The following is a 19674-nucleotide window of genomic DNA, read 5'->3' on the forward strand; positions in this document are numbered from 1 at the left end:
ATAAACTACCTACCTTTTGATCAAGAGCTCTGAGCATAATATCTTCGTTATCTTCTCGCTGACTCAGCTTATTCAACAGTTCTAGGCTGGCGAGCACAATGGCACGATCAGTGGAGGCCAAACCCCTCGCTGCCACTGCCAATAGGCCTGCACTGAGTTTGTCTGAACCCGGTTCAGATAAAGGGACTTCAGCTGCTACATTTCCCAACATGTCTAGCCCAAGAACATGCAAACCAGACCATCTAGACCCAGCACAAAGTGCTGCAAAGCGAAGAAATGCACAACTTTGTCCCAACACAGCTGCATTATCTTCATCAAAACTGAGATTCCGTAATATTGTTGCTACCTGTGAGAGAACAACAGGGCAATAGTTAGTGTTTCAACACCAAAGAAATACAATAACATGTTCAAATTTAATGTATAGTAAATATCAACCAACCTGAAGGACCCTCTGTCCAAACCAATCACGTGTACCATAGGAACGACCTAAACAGAAGAGGTCACGGTCTGATTCTGCAATCTCAAGTCTGTGTGGCCCTTCCATAGGATGATCACAGTCTGATTCCATGTCATCATCAGGCCGAGAACTGCCTTCCTCTGCTATCAGCTGAGATGCCGATATTATTGCACTACGCTTCACAACTATTTCCAAGTCAACACCACCTACACAGATTTTTTCTGTCACAGTATGAGGATTGTCATCATCTTCACATGTCTTCGACTTGCCACGTCGTGGAAACTTCGTTTCATCTGTGAAATCTCGTAGTTCTGGCTCAGCGAGGGTATCCAACCAGAACTGGCGTAGCGGATTATTGCGGATAGACCCATACACCTCTTCAAATAGTGGCCGCAAGGATGCTGTGCAGCAGATGCCCACTGATAAAATTTATCTGCTTTGTACAGTCAGTGCATAAGCTACAAAATTTATAATTCCTACAAAAAGTCATTGCGAAAATGCAAAAGGATGGAACCAAATAGAACAGCAAAATAAAATTTTATAATCAGTATTATTTTAATAAAGGAAGTAATGCAGTAGTTCATATTCAATTACTGTGAGTATTTGTTGCCCAAAACACTGTCTAGACGTGGTACAAAATTGCTGCACAATAATTTTATATCTACAACAAAATATCCAGAATGTATAAATCTTTCTCTGAATGGCAACCAGCACTTCATTTAATGCTAACTTATTACCCACTGCATACAAATTACGTCACACTTCATTCACACTAATACACCCCCCCCCCCCCCCCCCCCCCCGAGCGCTTGACATTTTTATAGTTTCTCAGTTCCTTCTCATTTGTGTGTTACAAACTTGTTTTAATTTGTTAGTTTAGAATGCAAACATCTATGACAATTTAACTAGAATACGAGCATCTGGAATATGATTACTTTCTCTTTCATGGAAATTCTACAGCCACCTAGCACTTATGTAGTTGCCTGTAAAATCGTTATCCTGTCCGCTGTTCAGTGCCTCCTCTATTCCTTAAGAACAAATTTGCTGACCTATACACGTTGCTGTTACGTAATTTTTCAACTATACTGAAACAGGCTTTAAAAAACCTTACATAAGTTGTGAATGTCCGAGTTTTTAATTACTTCACAAACATGTAAATCTGTAAACCAGGTTATTCTGTTTTCACATGAATTCAGACAAATACTTTCTGTCATTTGCAAATGACAAGTATTGGTATAACATTTACATTCTATTCAAGCGCGTTTAAGCCCCAAAAATCTACTTATCTGTCGTTGCACAACTACCAACTTATATGAACTGTTTAATAACTGTGGTAAAATCCACAATTCAACAATGGTCAGCATTAAATATATTCATAAAGATTAAATACGTTATTTGTGACTGTGGCAATGACAGATCACAGTCAACTAAGCAATAAAATTATTTGCACAATGCTGTTAAATTATCTGTACTGGAGCAGGAATTTGTTATCAAATGACTGTTGCACTTTAATTAACAACAGCTAGCTTTTAACTTTTTGTAAACTATCCTGTGTACCTTATATTAAGTTTTAATCATGTAAATTTCATCTGTGAAATATTATTTACTTACGATGGCTGAAGACACCCGCATGGGCAAGCAGGAAATTGATGATTCGAGGACACTTATCAAGATGCAGAATATGCTTCCCTTCATTTGATAACAGGGTACAAACATTAATAGCAAAATCTTGCTCATTTGGTAGTGGTGAAAGCAATGAAAGAGATAAGCGCTCGTAATCAGATGCTTTGTACAGATCTGTTGACAGACCATTGTAGTTCCGGAGATTCTCTGAAACAGAAGCATCAGCCACATAAATTCTGACATACATATACATATGTCAATATTATAATTATCTGCTAACAAAAGCTCAAAATCTATGTTGTATCAAACCACATAATAAAGTTATAAATATGGAAATGAGAGAAGGGGTGGGACGGAAGTCATCAATGGAGCATTCAAGAAGTTAAAGAAGTGATGATTACAGATGCAATGACTACTCCGCGTAATACACAGTTAACATTGCAGGAACCTGCCCTATATTGAGGTATCTGCAGATGAATGTCACTACAAGATTTAAAAGACAGAACAGCAAGTTGTAACCTTTATAATACTCTCACCTACTCTCCAACAATTAATGCAGACCATCTCAATTAAATTTACACAAACACGAGTATATTTGGCTAGTCTTTATATAACATGTAGTGAAAATAGTAAATCTAGGGTAGAAAAAATAAACAAAAATGAGGACAAGTGTTTCATAACACACAGTTTCTTCCTACAGACATTTTCCAAAAACTTTTTTAGAAGGTGGTGTGTTCTTTAAGGGGCAGCCAAATGAAAACAAGACATGGACAAAAGTAAGTGAACTGTTTATTATTTCAAAAGTAATCATCATAACTGTTAATATATTTATCCCAACATGAAACAAGACAGTCAATGCCTTCACGAAGAAATGAAACTTCCTGGCAGATTAGAACTGTGTGCCGGACCGAGACACGAACTCAGGCAAGAGCACTTGCCCGCGAAAGGCAAAGGACGCAAATTTGAGTCTCGGTCCGGCACACAGTTTTAATCTGCCAGGAAGATCCACATCAGCATACACTCCGCTGCAGAGTGAAAATCTCATTCTGGAAACATCCTCCAGGCTGTGGCTAAGCCATGACTCTGCAATATCCTTTCTTCCTGGAGAGCTAGTTCTGCAAGGTTCGCTGAAGAGCTGCTGTGAGGTTTGGATGGTAGGAGACGAGGTATTGGCAGAATTGAAGCTCTGAGGACTCAGATGGTAGAGCACTTGCCCGTGAAAGGCAAAGGACCCAAGTTTGAGTCACGGTCCAGCAAACAGTTTTAATCTGCCAGGAAGTTCCATATCAGTGCACAGTCTGCTGCAGAGTGAAAATCTCATTCTTTCTTCATGAAGAAATGATTGTGATTGCCTACAGAAGCATGATTGTACCCACGCAGCTGGCTACACCATGCTCTGAACTGTGGCTATTCATACACAGGAGGTGCCATGTGAGGTCTAAGACTGCAACCTTGTAGAAAGATGACCATATGTATTTCGATTTACCACGTATGAACAGCTGCATTATAACATTGTTTACTGACGATGCTACTGTCCACACATGAAAATATCATCGTCACACGATGCTTAGGAAATTCAGAAATACTTCTATAAAATTTCCACTTGGTGCAATGAATATCGGCTCTCTTTAAGTGTACATAAATTTTGGTTAATGCCTATAACAAAGAGGAAAAACACGGTTAATGTCAGATTACAAGATATGTAACTAATATCTTGGCCATGCCACATACAGGTATTTGCGGGTAATACCAAAATGTTATTTGAAATGGGAAGATCATGTCAGCAACGGGAAGGGTTAATGAAGACTTTGATCTGTAGAAACGGTTCTGTTATATAGTGCAGGGCATCTGCGAAGGAAACCGCATACAAGGTGCTATCCCTACCAAGTCCTGAATATACCATCACCACATTGTTAACACCGCTTCCCATGCAATCACCGAAGTTATGCAATATTGGAACCAGCAGTAGGCGGAGGGGTGACCGGGTGCCATTGGATTTAAGGACATGCAAAACACTGAAGTAGCACGCAACTGAAAGACATGCCAGGCTGTGGTGCCACATAACATTTGTCCACCTCCAGGACAGAGCAGCCCGCGCGGCATTATGTCGTAGAGGGGTGCAGGTTCAATTCTCAGCCAGGTTGAAATTTTCTTCGCTCGGGGACTGGATGCCGTGTTGCCTTCGTCATAATTTCATGTTCATCAACACACAAATTGCCAATGGCGTTAAGTAAAAGGCTTGCACCAGGTGACCGGTTTACCCAATGGGATCCCCTAGCCACACACACATATTGTTTCATTTCACAGGGTGATTGTACTTAAACTTTTGCTACTTGAGCCAGTGTAGACGCAAAACTATTTACCACATGAGTACCAAACTTACAGGTACAAAGTTCAGACCGTGCCCTGCAGGATTGTGTTGTTAGTAGTGTTTTGTCACAACTTTTAGGTGCTGGTACTAGAATGGCGACGTATGGTTCAACAAACACAAGCGTCCATGTGCATTACAGCTGCAAGCAATCTAAAGATGTTTTATCAAACCAACAGCAATAGTGCTGCTGCTCTTCGAGAGTGCATGAAGGGAATATGGAGAGGTCCTCTTTCCGCACTGGTGAAGAAGAACACGATTCGGAATTACAAATTACGCTCGACTGGGAATTGCTCATGGGAGATACTGTGCAGCAACTGCGCTATAATTTCTTCAAGTCGTTACTCTTGCCATGACAGAATGCTGGACACAATGCGAGCAGTGCAAGCAGTGAAGTAGCTGTGCCACAACAGCATAACATTCCGTGGTCTGCATGTTCGGCTAAAGTGCAGCGAAAAACTTTGGAATGACATCAGCACAAACCTCACATTACTCACCAGCTTTTGCCACCTGACGCAGACATTCGAGTACACTTCGCTGCTATGTTTCTTGCATGGGTTGAAGTTGAAGACATGTGGCCTTGGCATTTTATTTTTTTTTATATTTTTTTTTTTTCCTTTTCCAAGTGACAAACACTGTACACTCCCTGGGGCAGTGAACCCGTTCCACCGCATAGTGTGTGGTGTGGGTTTAGGGCACAGTTCATGATTGTCCATTTTTCTTTGAGGAACTAGGATCCCAAGGGTCATGGATATACAAGGTGAACGTCAAGCGTTAATGTGATCTGCTTCACCAAAATGTGATCCCTGCTCTCCCAGAGAGCGGTGCTTTGGACATTGCTCTTGATGTCACTCGATAACTCCGTAACATATTTGGAGAAAACTGAATCATTGGCCGATTGTTCCAAATTGCTTGGCCACCAGGACCACCAGATTTGAACCCACATGATGTTTGGCTGTGGGATTACCTGAAAGACATGGTTTATCAATGGGGCACTAAAACATATTTGGACGTTAACAAATGTTACCCTGTCATGTGGCAATTAAAATGGGTCTCTTTCAATGGTTTATCCATCATTTCTCTTCCGCATGTCCTTGTAAATGTTTCCACAAAGTTCCATTGTCCTACCATCAATCATTCCTCATGGGGTGGTCTCTTAAGCAGCGAAAGTTTAATTACAACTATCCTGTATTTTCCTGAGTTTGCATGGCCAGTTTAATGCTGAAGCGGCTGCTTATGGGGGCCAAGCTGAAAGGAGCACTAGAGGTGACCCAGGAGCAAAACTTGTACATAGAGTTTATCATAATTAACAGTGAAAACATCCCATATTTGGGCTTTAAAGCTGACGTATGAAGGCAGCAGTACGAAATGATTGGCAGTTGTGTTGTGGTGAGGGACAAACAATATGTAGCATGAAACTTCCTGGCAGATTAAAACTGTGTGCCCGACCGAGACTCGAACTCGGGACCTTTGCCTTTCGCGGGCAAGCGCTCTACCATCTGAGCTACCGAAGCACGACTCACGCCCGGTCTCATATCAGCGCACACTCCACTGCAGAGTGAAAATCTCATTCTGGAAACATCCCCCACGCTGTGGCTAAGCCATGTCTCCGCAATATCCTTTCTTTCAGGAGTGCTAGTCCTGCAGGTTCGCAGGAGAGCTTCTGTAAAGTTTGGAAGGTAGGAGATGAGATACTGGCAGAAGTAAAGCTGTGAGACCGGGCGTGAGTCGTGCTTCGGTAGCTCAGATGGTAGAGCGCTTGCCCGCGAAAGGCAATATGTAGCATGTATGGAAACAGGTTGTCGAATCAGCCTTGAGCGTTTGATCAGAGGCGCGCAGCTAGGAACATGTCTGTATACCCCAAATGAATGTATAATAGGATTACTCGAGAAGGAGGAATTCTTTGAAGAAATAAGATACGGTTCCCGTGATACCATGCTGGATGAAGTTGAAGAACCTTTATTTGTGTAAGACTGTGTGCCATCATCGTATATATCATCTTGTGAATGTAATAGGTGATTAGGGCACCTATAGAGACACACAGGAGGTATCTATTCTTCGCTCAATGTACGAATGGGTCAGGGCAGAAAATTGGTGTGAAATACAGAATAACCATCTAAATGAATTTCAATGGCATGTTCAGGTGTCTGCGCACCAACATGAAGACGATGTCGTCCTAATGCCATTTAACATACACAGCCACAGTCTCTGATGGGATTCCTTCCACTGCGATTTGTTCAATGTAATGCCTTCTGTTGATTTGCCCACAAGCAAAAGGGAAAATGTGAACCTTTCTTTTTCCTACAATCCTTTGCTCAACACTTTTTGATGTGTATCATGAGAAAGATTCTGAACCACAACAGCTGCTTTTTCTTCAGATCAAAGTGATGTAGCAGCAGTGTTTGATCCACAAATACTGCTGTTTGACCTACTGGAACCGAACCAAGTATGCATCCATTAGACGAAACCTTTCCTTGACAGAATGGTACATACTGGCTGCAATCTTCCAGATATGAAGATCACAGGACATCTCTGATCCCTGGACTACCAATTTTTTTGAAAGACTTTAATGTACAGTTACTTTAATTAATGTCATAGTCAGAAGTAACAATGTGAAAGGAACATTTCCCGCTGTCTCATTTTCCAGCATGGGAGGGGTATGACACACAGGGTCATTCATAAGTACCTCAGAGTTTCGGAAGACAATCGCATAATAACTAAAAGACGCACAGGGAAGGGGGGGAAAAATCATCAGTGGACAGAGCATTTCTCTAATTTGTAAGTTATGTTGCAAGTGCACAAATGGGCTTCGTTTATAATGTGACAAAAGCACATGAATTCGTTGATACTGTGTGTTCGGGAAGACGTTACGGGAGCTCGCTGTGCAAATTTGGTAATTTGATTACTTATCTACGGCGCAAACTAATTTTCTGTGGCAATACAGAAATGCAGGCTAATAATGAACCCTGAGGACAGCACAACTTACAGGTGCAGACTGTAATTATATAATTCAGAAAACCATTAGCAAGACATGCTTTTACCACTGGCGCGTTGAAACATAGCAATAACATGCAGCAAATTCCCACCAGTTCTCTGATAACCTACCGTGGGAGACATATGTCCCGTTCGTATTCAAAGGGTTGAAGCAGTGTTTTTTAAGCATGCCAATCGTACTCCCTCCGTCTTTCTCCAATGGTGAACTAAGGTCTCTCCAGCGGTGGCTTTTTCTGGGTGTACAGACTGATTTAACTTTCTGCAGTAAAAGGCGGAAATTACAACTTCATAACTTACAGGTGACAATACTGCGTGCCGTGCGGCAATGACGGCATTTCCACCACTACTAATAGACACGTTGTTGAAACCTGCAATAATACATTGGTTGCTGGTCTTGTGCTTCTTCCGTGACAGCTTGGCTATGGATTAGTTCTTAGTTGATCTTTTATGTTCGTAAATGCCCTTCTTATACACAGGATATGTAAGTCATATGACGTGGTCACCTCTGATGTTTCACAACTATGGCAATTCACTAGGACAATGATTTTTACTTCTGATATTACGTTAATATCCGAGTACTGTGCGGTAAGTAGACTACCCAACGTTTATATCCAGCAAGAAACTGAAGCAATCATTTATTGGCACACATTTTAATGGCATTTGAGCAACCTTTAAAAGAAATGAAAGTTAGGATTTGGCATACAGTCAACAAGGTCATTAATGATTCGTACACCACTCCCTGATATTTAACCAATTCGCCGTCCCACTTGGTAGTCTATTAGGGGACTTTTATGTGAATAACTGTGGAAAAACCGATTTTTTTTTTTTTAATTTTTGTCTTGGAAAATTCTCTGTAGTTTTCTGAAAGAGAAAAAGTTTACTTCCAGGAAAACTGACCACAGAAAGTAGCAAAATTAGAGGAATTGAAAAGTGGCTGCACGCACCACGACGTCCCCATGGCACACAGTCGGCTCTGTTAATAGTAAAGTTTTTCTCTCGTTTGTTTCGTGTTTGTGACCAAACCTTATGCCGACACAAAAAATTGAAATGTGTTGGACACATCCAGAAAAGATTAGGTACAAGACTGAGGAACTTGATGAGGAATTTCAAGAGAAAGAAACTAGCTGATAGTAAGTGCATTAGTGGACGTAGTCGGCTTAACAGACGAAGAAACAGACAGGTTGCAGTATTATTGTGGGCAAGCCATAAGACAAAATAAAAATGACCTTGAGGGAATGAAAAAGGCAGTATGGGCTACCTCCTTTCATAAATCCTCCACAGATGACGATCCATGTCAGGCACTCTACCCACCTAGCAACGATTCATGGTGTTGCCACCAGAAGGCTGTTACTCAAGGTGAGATCTACAACCATAAGCATTCTTCGGCATTTGCTATAATGGAAGTTATAAAACCTATTTATACGGATCTTAATGACTATTAGAGAAATATTTACAAGGTAGGACTCAACATCCAAATGAAGTTTCAACAACTGTATATGAGAATGGCTACCAAAACTGTTCTAGTAGGACTAAATACTTTGAAAATAGCTGTGCTAGGTGCTGTTCTATGTTTCAATGACAGTGCAGTGTCAAGGCTGGATGTTATGGAACTGGTGGGAGTACCTGGTGGACCAAATATATGTAGAGCTCTAATAGCCATAGACTGAAAATGTATCTTCGAAGCAGAAAAATCAGCCACGAAAGAAACAAGAATAAGAAGTAGTGTGAAAAAGAGAAGGGAGGAAGAACAACACGAGACATGATGAATATGGACCTGGGATACATTAGTGCCATGCAAGTTTAATAGAAAAAGCAAGTTTTAACTTTAACTTGAATTTCCGGTAAGTTGAAATAATTTCATGTTCTGGTATACTTTGGCTAATAACTATTAAAGACAGTGAGCTGAAATTTTGTATACTGTCTTAAAACATGATTAACTGGCTTAACTTTGAAAATAAAATGCTCTTTTGAAGAAAAATCCTGAATTCATTTCCAAAATTTTTGATAATCACACTTAAATATTTTTGTATTACAAGTTATGATAGCCACCATCCTTTCAATAGTCTTGCTTTAAAGATAATAGTGTAAAAAATTTACAGGAAAAAAATAAACCTTATATTTCGTTTGTATTTTGAGTAATGTGTACCAATGATGTACATAAATTATTAGCATGGTTTATTTCACTTGCAACAAAAAAATACAATAAAAAAGTGTGAGATCTAAAGCTGTGGCTCATACATAAAAAGGCTTCCAAAAAATGATAAGCATTATATGAGCTTATAAATCTTATTCTTTGAGTTACACTGTTTAGAAGAGTGACAACTTGTTCAAGGTTTCCCCTGGTATTCACGGACCAGTCCCCTTAAAGGATAACAGTTATGAAATCACATTTGTTTAAAATTTGCGAAAAAACTTCACATAAAATGATAAGTCGCAAAATATAGTAAGTGTTGAAGCTCAAGACTACCAGCACGGTTTAGTCCTGAAAACACTGTGAATATGAGGAATCTGGTAAAACATCAAATCTCCGACATCGCTGCGACCGCAAAAATATCCTGCAAGAAGTGGACCAGCGACAACTGAAGAGAATCGTTCAGCGTGACAGAATTGCAACCATTCCGCAAATTGCTGCAGATTTCAATGCTGGGCCATCAACAAGTGTCAGCATTCAAACCATCCAACGAAACATTATCGATATGGGCTTTTGGAGCCGAAGGCTCACTCGTGTACCCTTGCTGACTGCACGAGACAAAACTTTACGTCTCGCCTGGGCCCGTCAACGCCGACACATGTTGCCTGGTCGGACGAGTCTCGTTTCAAATTGTATCGAGCGGATAGATATGTACGGGTATGGAGACAACCTCATGAACCCATGGACCCTGCAGGGCTCTGTAATCGTGTGGGGCGAGTGCGGTTGGAGTGACATGGGGACCATGATACGGCTAGATACGACTCTGACAGGTAAACATCCTGTCTCATCATCCGCATTCTCTCATGTACATTGTGCATTCGATGGACTTCGGCAATTCCAGCTGGATAATGCAACATCTCAGAGTGGCTCCAGAAACACTCTTCTGGGTTTGAACACATTCGCTGGCCACCAAACTACCCAGACATGAACGTTGTTGTGCGTATCTGGGATGCCTTGCAACGTGTTGTTCAGAAGAGATCTCTAACCACTCGTTCTCTTGGCGGGTTTATGACAGCCCTGCAGGATTCATGGTGTCAGTTCCCTCCAGCACTACCTCAGACATTAGTCAAGTCCATGCCATGCTGCTATGGTAACGTAAGTTTATTAGGCGGTAAACAGTCAACAATAACACCTGAGTCATCGAAGTACACGTCACTATACACTTCACTTCACGCTCTATGCGTTGTTGTTGTTTTGGTCTTCAGTCCAGAGACTGGTATGATGCAGCTCTCCATGCTACTCTAACCTGTGCAAGTCTCTTCATCTCCGAATAACTATGAACCTTACATCTTTCTGAATCTGCTTGGCGTATTTATCTCTTGAGCTCCCTCTCACACTCTATATACCTTCAGTAGATACTTCAAACAATACGAACTTGCACTCATTCGTATAATGTCTAGACAGACTAGTCTTATCAGATCGCTTTCCAAATGGGAACTGCCCGGGTTCTTCTGCGTGCCATGGTTTAAATAGTTCCAGCCCCGTACTAATGCAGAAGTCTGGTATTTTCTCGAATGATGGTGATAAATCTAGAAGGTGCTTGCATCATCGGTACAGGATACGCAACATGCAACGTCATCTATGAGACGACTTGTCAACATAAACTTGTTGACATAAATAAAACTAACTGAAGCTGCATTTACAAGTTAAGCTAACAGATGGCGTTACTTCAGTACTTAAGCCAGGCTCGTAAGAGTATTTCGCAAAATCGGAACAAGATTGGGTCTTGTCAGTATGTCGGGACAAGAAAGTCCGCTTTGGAACCTTCCAGATTCTGCGCAATTTTTCGGGTTCTGTATTAATGGAAGAGAGAGAGAGAGAGAGAGAGAGAGAGAGAGAGAGAGAGAGAGAGAGAGAGGGGGGGGGGGGGGGTCTTATTTTGAGGTTGTGACAACACAGAAAATTTTATCGCAATTGTAATACGTTATTTGTTATGTATACGAATATGACCATCAGCATAATAGAATCCTATAGCAGGATTCTGTTAACAAGAAATATTCATAGAAAACCTTTACTATCTTTACTATACTTTACAGCGTACACTTACGATAAAGAGAGGGCAGAAGTAGCGGTGCCTCTTACTTAACGCTATGTACCACAATTGCAAGATAGTACAGTCACCGTTATGGACTTCAAGTGTTCCAGCTAGATATGGCAACTCTAGAGGACGCATAAAGTTAATGTAAAGTGAATAGCTTCAGCTCTATCTAGACGCAAGGCCTCACGTGTGAAAACGTCATAATTAGTTCCGAAACATCTTCATTCCTGTGCACAACAATTTATTTGAAGGAATGCGTGCTGCAACAATCATTCTGACCTATGATAAACGCTGAGGTAGACAGTTGGCTTGTTGCCCGAGATACTTTACATCCACTGAAAGTTGGGTCACAATCATGAAATGACGGAGTTGTGAGTTGTTCATCATGCACACTATGAACAGAGATATGGCTGTAGGATGTCTGTAGCACTGCTGTTGCGACAAATTAAAGCTTGACAAGGAAAGAAAGAGCTTTAAAGTTTCGTAAAGGTGAGTGGCAAAGAAAAAAGCAACTACTGTTGGGTGAGATGTGGATCGCCTTATGTTACTTTCATGATCTTACTGCACGAATTTCGATTCATCTCTTTTTCTTCAGGTCACTGTTTCTGTTGAAACACACCAACTTTCTGGCGTGAAAACCATCCTACATGACTATCTTTGACTTAATTTAGGCATAAATACTCCTGAGAACTATAGAGTCCTGCTCTCAATCAACAACGTCAGGCTATACTATCAACGTCCTGTCGGGAGGGCCTGGCATCGAACGCCAACATCAAACTCTTGTTTGGGTTTCCCATGGTTTCTCCAGTGTCATCAAGCAAATAGACTGTTGATCGAACAAATACTCTCAATTGATTATTCTCAAATGAAATCATTGCCCCCTTTAGACTGCAAGTTTTTATTATTTATTTTACTATCAAGACTGTGGCTGTATGGGCACTTCCAAGTGCAAGGTGAAAAAGGTCAGTATCAGATACGTCATGGTCGAAATATTACAAAACATATGAGGACATATACTGTAATATTTAGACGACGGCGTTTCATTCAGGCATTTCTGATATTTACTTTTTTTCATCATGCACTTGAAAGTAATTGTACAGCTGAAATCGGGATAGTGAAATAAATTATTTATTATTATTACAGGATTAATCAACAAAGATTAATTAATAACAACATCCTGTTGTATTCCTGTTATCCTCCGACAATCATCTTTGCCGGCCGGAGTGGCTGTGCGGTTCTAGGCGCTACAGTCTGGAGCCGAGCGACCGCTCCGGTTGCAGGTTTGAATCCTGCCTCGGGCATGGATGTGTATGATGTCCTTAGGTTAGTTAGGTTTAATTAGTTCTAAGTTCTAGGCGACTGATGACCTAAGAAGTTAAGTCGCATAGTGCTCAGAGCCATTTGAACCATTTGAACAATCATCTTTATCTAGTGCATCTTCCCTGTCGATGCTCCAATGTTCCATTACTCCATTTACGTGGTCTGTCCAAGAACATCGCGGTCTCCTGCGCTTACGTCTGCCGGGTGGCTTTCATTCATAAACCTTCTTTGGCCACCGATGAGCTGGTATTCTCATCATATATCTGCACTATTTTAATGATTTTCTTTCAATTCTATTTATCACTGTATCATTTGCCTTCATCATTAGTTTTTCTTTCGATTCTTGATATTCTGGCACTCCTACGCATATAATCCATTTCCACAGCAATTAGTCTTCTTTTGAGATCCGCATTTAGTATCCATAGTTCTGATCTATAGCAGAGCACTGATTCAACCATTATCTTACCTACTCTTTTCTTATTGTTGTTGGAAATATTCCACCAAAAATAATTCATACACCCTAACTGTTTTCTGCTTTGTTGTGTTATACATTTTACTTCTGTATGGCCCAATCCATTTTTATCAAATGGTTCAAATGGCTCTGAGCACTATGCAACTTAACATCTGAAGTAATCAGTCCCCTATAACTTAGAAATACTTAAACCTAACTAACCTAAGGACATCACACACATTCATGGCCGAAGCAGGATTCGAACCTGCAACCATGGCGGTCGCGCGGTTTCAAACTTAAGTGCCTAGAACCGCTCGGCCACACCGGCCAGCCCATTTTTATCAATATGTGCCCGGAGATATTTAAATTTCTCTACCTGTGCCATAACTGCTTTGTCACTGAAGTGTAATCCAAATTTAGCATCATTATTCACAATTCCACGCCCACCACAGATACTACGTAAGTCAAATAAATAGGGAAATAAATAACTAACAAAAAGTTAGTCAAATTGCAGCAATGATTTCACTAAAATATGTATATCCGGTTCTTCTCCACCGACTTCTCCAGATGCGCAGACTCTACCAGTCTCGTTTTTAGCAGCAGGTTAAACCCAAATCAGACTTCCATTTAGCTATAGATCAATTCGTGCCGAAGAACCCTGACACGCGCAGTCACTGTGAATTTCAAATCACGTGCGTGTTGTGGAGGGTGGCGCAACAAGAGCGTATGGATTTGACTTGCGTAGTATCAGTGGTGGGAGTGAAATGGCGTGGTGAAGAGCCTGTTGTAGTTTGCTATCATTGAACTACGATCCGCCCTTTCAGCAATTCAATCAACTGGCAATAGTTTATACACATTTTATACGTACTTTTCAGCTGAGTAATTTTTCTGTCCATCGCCAAGAGTTGACTGCGGAAGGAGGACCTCTCCGTATTCCTTTAATGCGTCGGTACTCACTAAGAGTAGCAACAATACTGTTGTTATTTTGGTCGAATATCTTTATTCGTAAAGCCCTGTTCACCGTGTGCAGCCCCATGTTGTCAGTCTGAAATTTCACGCCGATGCTTGTGTTTGAACCCTCCGTCGCGCTACCACTACTGGCAAATAACGACAAGTCATGACAAAAAACGCAAAAACCTGCAGTGCACAATCTGAACATAATGCTTATAATGTAAATAGTTTTAGAAGCACCAAAAGGTTAGAGCATCCAATTTCAGTAGCAATTATGCAATGGACCGTGCATCATCGCATTTTCGCTGTTGAACATTACCTCAATAGTAATAACTCTGACCCCACACAGTTCAACGGCTTTTCCGCACACTCTTCAATGTTCTGTGAAATGGTTGGATACCTGATCGCAACACAGTATGGCATTGGAATGCTTCTTTTCGTACAACTGAATCAGTCGTGAAGCAGACGGTGCCTGGTCGGACTCGAACGAAGCAAACGCAGGAAAATGTCGAAAGAGTAAGAGGATGAGATATCCAAAGCCCTCGCCGCTCCACTAAGCGGCGTGCTCCAACTCTGGGCTTTGCTCGTCGCTCGCTGCAGGGTACCCTGAAGGATGAGTTATATTTTCAGCCTTACGAAATTATGATCGTACAGAGATTCACGACTGTGATTATGGTGAACGGGACATTTTTGTGATAGACTGCTAGATGTTCTTGCTGCTAATGCTGATGATCATGTGCGATGAAACACACTTTCAGTTCGACAGTACATCTACATCCATACTCTGCAAGCCACCTGACGGTGTGTGGCGGAGGGTACCCTGAGTACCTCTATCAGTTCTCCCTTCTATTCCAGTCTCGTATTGTTCGTGGAAAGAAGAATTGTCAGTATGCCTCTGTGTGGGCTCTAATCTCTCTGATTTTATCCTCATGGTCTCTTCGCGAGATATACGTAGGAGGGAGCAATATACTGCTACACTCTTCGGTGAAGGTATGTTCTCGAAACTTTAACAAAAGCCCGTACCGAGCTACTGAGCGTCTCTCCTGCAGAGTCTTCCACTGGAGTTTATCTAACATCTCTGTAACGCTTTCGCGATTACTAAATGATCCTGTAACGAAGCGCGCTGCTCTCCGTTGGATCTTCTCTCAACCCTATCTGGTACGGATCCCACACTGCTGAGCAGTATTCAAGGAGTGGGCGAACAAGCGCACTGTAACCTACTTCCTTTGTTTTCGGATTGCATTTCCTTAGGATTCTTCCAATGAATCTCAGTCTGGCATCTGCTTTACCAACGATCAACTTTATATGATCATTCCATTTTAAATCACTCCTAATGCGTACTCCCAGATAATTTATGGAATTAACTGCTTCCAGCAGCTGACCTGCTATATTGTAGCTAAATGATAAAGCATCTTTCTTTCTATGTATTCGCAGCACATTACACCTGTCTACATTGAGATTCAATTGCCACTCCCTGCACCATGCGTCAATTCGTTGCAGATCCTCCTGCATTTCAGTACAATTTTCCATTGTTACAACCTCTCGATATACTAAAGCATCATCCGCAAAAAGCCTCAGTGAACTTCCGATGTTATCCACAAGGTGATTTATGTATAATGTGAATAGCAACGGTCCTACATCACTCCCCTGCGGCACACCTGAAATCACTCTTACTTCAGAAAACTTCTCTCCATTGAGAATGACATGCTGCGTTCTGTTATCTAGGAACTCTTCAATCTAATCATACAATTGGTCTGATAGTCCATATGCTCTCATTTTGTTCATTAAACGACTGTGGGGAACTGTATCAAACGCCTTGCGGAAGTCAAGAAACACGGCATCTACCTGGGAACCCGTGTCTATGGCCCTCTCAGTCTCGTGGACGAATAGCGCGAGCTGGGTTTCACACGATCGTCTTTTTCGAAACCCATGCTGATTCCTACAGAGTAGATTTCTAGTCTCCAGAAAAGTCATTATACTCTAACATAATACGTGTTCCAAAATTCTAAAACTGATCGACGTTAGAGATATAGGTCTATAGTTCTGCACATCTGTTCGACGCCCCTTCTTGAAAACGGGGATGACGTGTGCCCTTTTCCAATCCTTTGGAACGCTACGCTCTTCTAGAGACCTACGGTACACCGCTGCAAGAAGGGGGTCAAGTTCCTTCGGGTACTCTGTGTAAAAAAACAAACAAACAAAACTGTCGCTATTGGGCAGCAGGTAACCCACAAGAAGTGCATCAAAAATCACTGCACAGTGCAAAAGTCAAAGTGTGGTGTGGATTGTCCAAAGGAGGAATCGTTGGGCTTTTTTTTCTTTTTAATTAAAAGAAATGTGGTGTTAGTGTAACAGTGGAATGCTGCACGTTATGTTGCAATGCTATACAATTTCGTGCGGCCACAACTGGACACTGTAGGGATGAACATGGCAGACATGTGGTACCAACAAGATGGAGTCACACCCCACATGGCTAATAATTCCACGGCAGCTGTTAGAGAAATGTTTCCCAACACGTGATCTCACGTGTCTGTTGGCCAGCTGACTCGCTTGTCGATTCGTGACTACTTCTTACGTGGTTACCTAAAGAGTAAACTGCACTGCAAGAAACCTCGTACACCCAATGACCTGAAAGCACAATACGTCAAGAAATTACTGCTGCTACACCTGACATGTTGACGTAATTGATGGCGAACTTCAAAGAAATACTATTAATGTGCATTCACGAAGAAGTAACTATCTGCCTGATGTTATATTTGAAACGTGAAAATTCATAAACTGGATACGTTACCAATTGTAGTGATGTGAGTACATTTCGTATGCATTCTTTTATCGTTTTCTTAATACCTCAGAGTCACCGTTTGGGGTTTTCGCTAGTTAAAAAAAGTTTCACGTTTTAACTTCGAAAATACAGTGCTATTACAATAAACCTTTCGCCATTTGAGCCAATGGAGATTTACCGTGTGGGTAGCAAGCTTTATAAGAATTATGTTCAGACTGTGCACTGCCGGACTTGTGGTGTTAGTGTCATGACTTGCCAGTACTGGTAGGGCGGTATAGGGTTCAAACACAAGCACCAGTGTGCAACTGCATTACTGTCGCACACCGTAAACATGGGTCTGCACACTGTGAGCAGGGCTTTACGAATAAGGATATTCTACCAAAATAACAGCAGTTGTGTTGTTACTCTTCTTGAGTATCGACGCATCAAAGGAATACAGAGGACCTCTTTCCGCACTGGGATTGAAGAACATGATTTGGAAGTTCGAAATAACTGACTTTTGGGAACTGCTCGTCGAAGAGGTCGACGGCCAATTCCGCCACAAATTGTTGAAGAAGTTACTGTTGAAATGGCTGAGAATGTTGGATGCTAAGTGCGATCTAAAGCGGTGCACGACCTGTCTCGCGACAGCTGAACATTCCATGGTCCACCGTTCGAAGAGTGCTGCGAGCGATTATGAAATGTTATCCCTAGAGCGGTTCGAGGCTGTTGTGTACGCAGGTTGTCATCACATTTGAGCAACGTTTGTAGCTTGGAACGTAAGCATGAGATGCACCTAATAAATGTTACCCTCTCATATGAAAATTAAAGTACGTTTCTTTTCATGGTTTCTTCGTTACTTCTCTTCCGGATGTCCTTAAAGATGTTCCCTAAAGTTTAATTGTCCTACGATCACTCGTGCTTCGTGGGGATGTTCTGAATTAGCGAAAGTTTTAAACTATAACCACGCTATGTAACAGTGAACCCTCGACGATGGACATAAAAAACTACTCACCAAAAAAGTGCATATAGAATTTATATGAACTATTGCTAGTTGGCTGAATTGCTGACAGGGCGGAAACGAGACAAACTCTTAGTTCAATGACAGTAAACTTCAATTAGGCATAACACAATTCGTTATTTTTCAATACATTACGGGAAATGCAGTGATAAATGTCTTACAAATATTTACTATTAAAAACAGTCTTGATCACGATTTATTTATCAAGGTGACCGGTTTCGACCACTACTGTGGTCATCTTCAGACCATTGAGTAGGAACCTCTTTCTGTGGGAGAATCACTACTGATTCTCCCACAGAAAGAGGTTCCTACTCAATGGTCTGAAGATGACCACAGTAGTGGTCGAAACCGGTCACCTTGATAAATAAATCGTGATCAAGACTGTTTTTAATAGTAAATAACAGAATTCGCCCTGTGAAGTTCATAAGCGCAGGTGCAGGACAATGCAAATGAAAATAACAGTTATTTAAAAAAAAAAAACACAAAGTGCCCTCCGCCACACACCGTTGGGTGGCTTGCAGAGTATAAATGTAGATGTAGATGTACAGTGAGAAATCTGATAGTTAACCGCAGCGCTCAAGCCCTGTCGGACGCGAGTGGCGTGGCGTGTTACGGGGAACCCAGCCGGAAGTGGCCTGGCTGTTTTCCGGCGGCGCTATCGCACTGCAGTCAGTTGATCCCAGGGTCCAACCATCAAAACTGCAGCATTAAGCAAAGATGAGCTAGGTACCACCAACTCTTCTCTGTGCGTTAACAGCCAACTGAGATACGTCGCACCTGACGATGGGGACACTTGTGAGTTAACTCGCACGAAACGTTATTTTACTTAAACTCTGTTGAGAGAACACACCTAACAACTGTGTACAACCTACACTTCGCATAGTGGCATCCAGAAGATCAGAAAACTGCATACACGCTGAGGAACAGGATTATCTCCACGTCATGTATAAAGCATTAACGCCCGATTTAGCTGCCGGCCGCGGTGGACGAGCGGTTCTAGACGCTTCAGTCCGGAACAACGCGACTGCTATGGTCGCATGTTCGAATCCTGTCTCGGGCATGGATGTGTGTGATGTCCTTAGGTTAGTTAGGTTTCAGTAGTTCAGAGTTCTAGGGGACTGATGACCTCAGATGTTAAGTCCCATAGCGTTCAGAACCATTCATTTTTCCGATTTAGCTTTCTTCCAAACAAGATCTGTCACACATTCCAGTGCACTGGGTACGTGTAACATACTTCCGTAACGTGCAGACTCGACAGCACTCCTTTCATCCGTAAATTAATTATTAAACTTACTGATTCTGACCCGCCAGGTTAGCCGAGGGCGCTAATGCGCTACTTCCTGGATTCGGGTAGGCGCGCCGACCACTGATCAAATCCGCCCAGCGGGTTAACTACGAGGGCCGGTGTGCCGGCCAGCCTGGATGTGGTTTTTAGGCGGTTTTCCACATCCCACAAGGTGAATACCAGGCTCGTCCCCACGTCCCACCTCAGTTACACG

At 41.8% G+C, this 19674-nt stretch overlaps 1 protein-coding gene across 9 annotated transcripts in view; it reads right to left on the minus strand.

Moving 5' to 3' along the window:
* The window catches only part of LOC126095132 (AT-rich interactive domain-containing protein 2), a 313112-nt gene that overhangs the window by 111147 nt on the left and 182291 nt on the right, over positions 1-19674 (minus strand). For all 9 annotated transcript variants that reach the window (XM_049909846.1, XM_049909844.1, XM_049909845.1 and 6 more), the window contains exons 5-7: positions 2069-2287; positions 440-858; positions 14-346 (exon numbers count right to left, since the gene is read on the minus strand). In XM_049909846.1, coding sequence (XP_049765803.1) covers positions 14-346; positions 440-858; positions 2069-2287 — 971 coding nt within the window. The remainder of the gene's footprint in view (positions 1-13; positions 347-439; positions 859-2068; positions 2288-19674) is intronic.

This window comes from Schistocerca cancellata, chromosome 8 (assembly GCF_023864275.1).
Source record: "Schistocerca cancellata isolate TAMUIC-IGC-003103 chromosome 8, iqSchCanc2.1, whole genome shotgun sequence".
Taxonomy (NCBI): domain Eukaryota; kingdom Metazoa; phylum Arthropoda; class Insecta; order Orthoptera; family Acrididae; genus Schistocerca; species Schistocerca cancellata.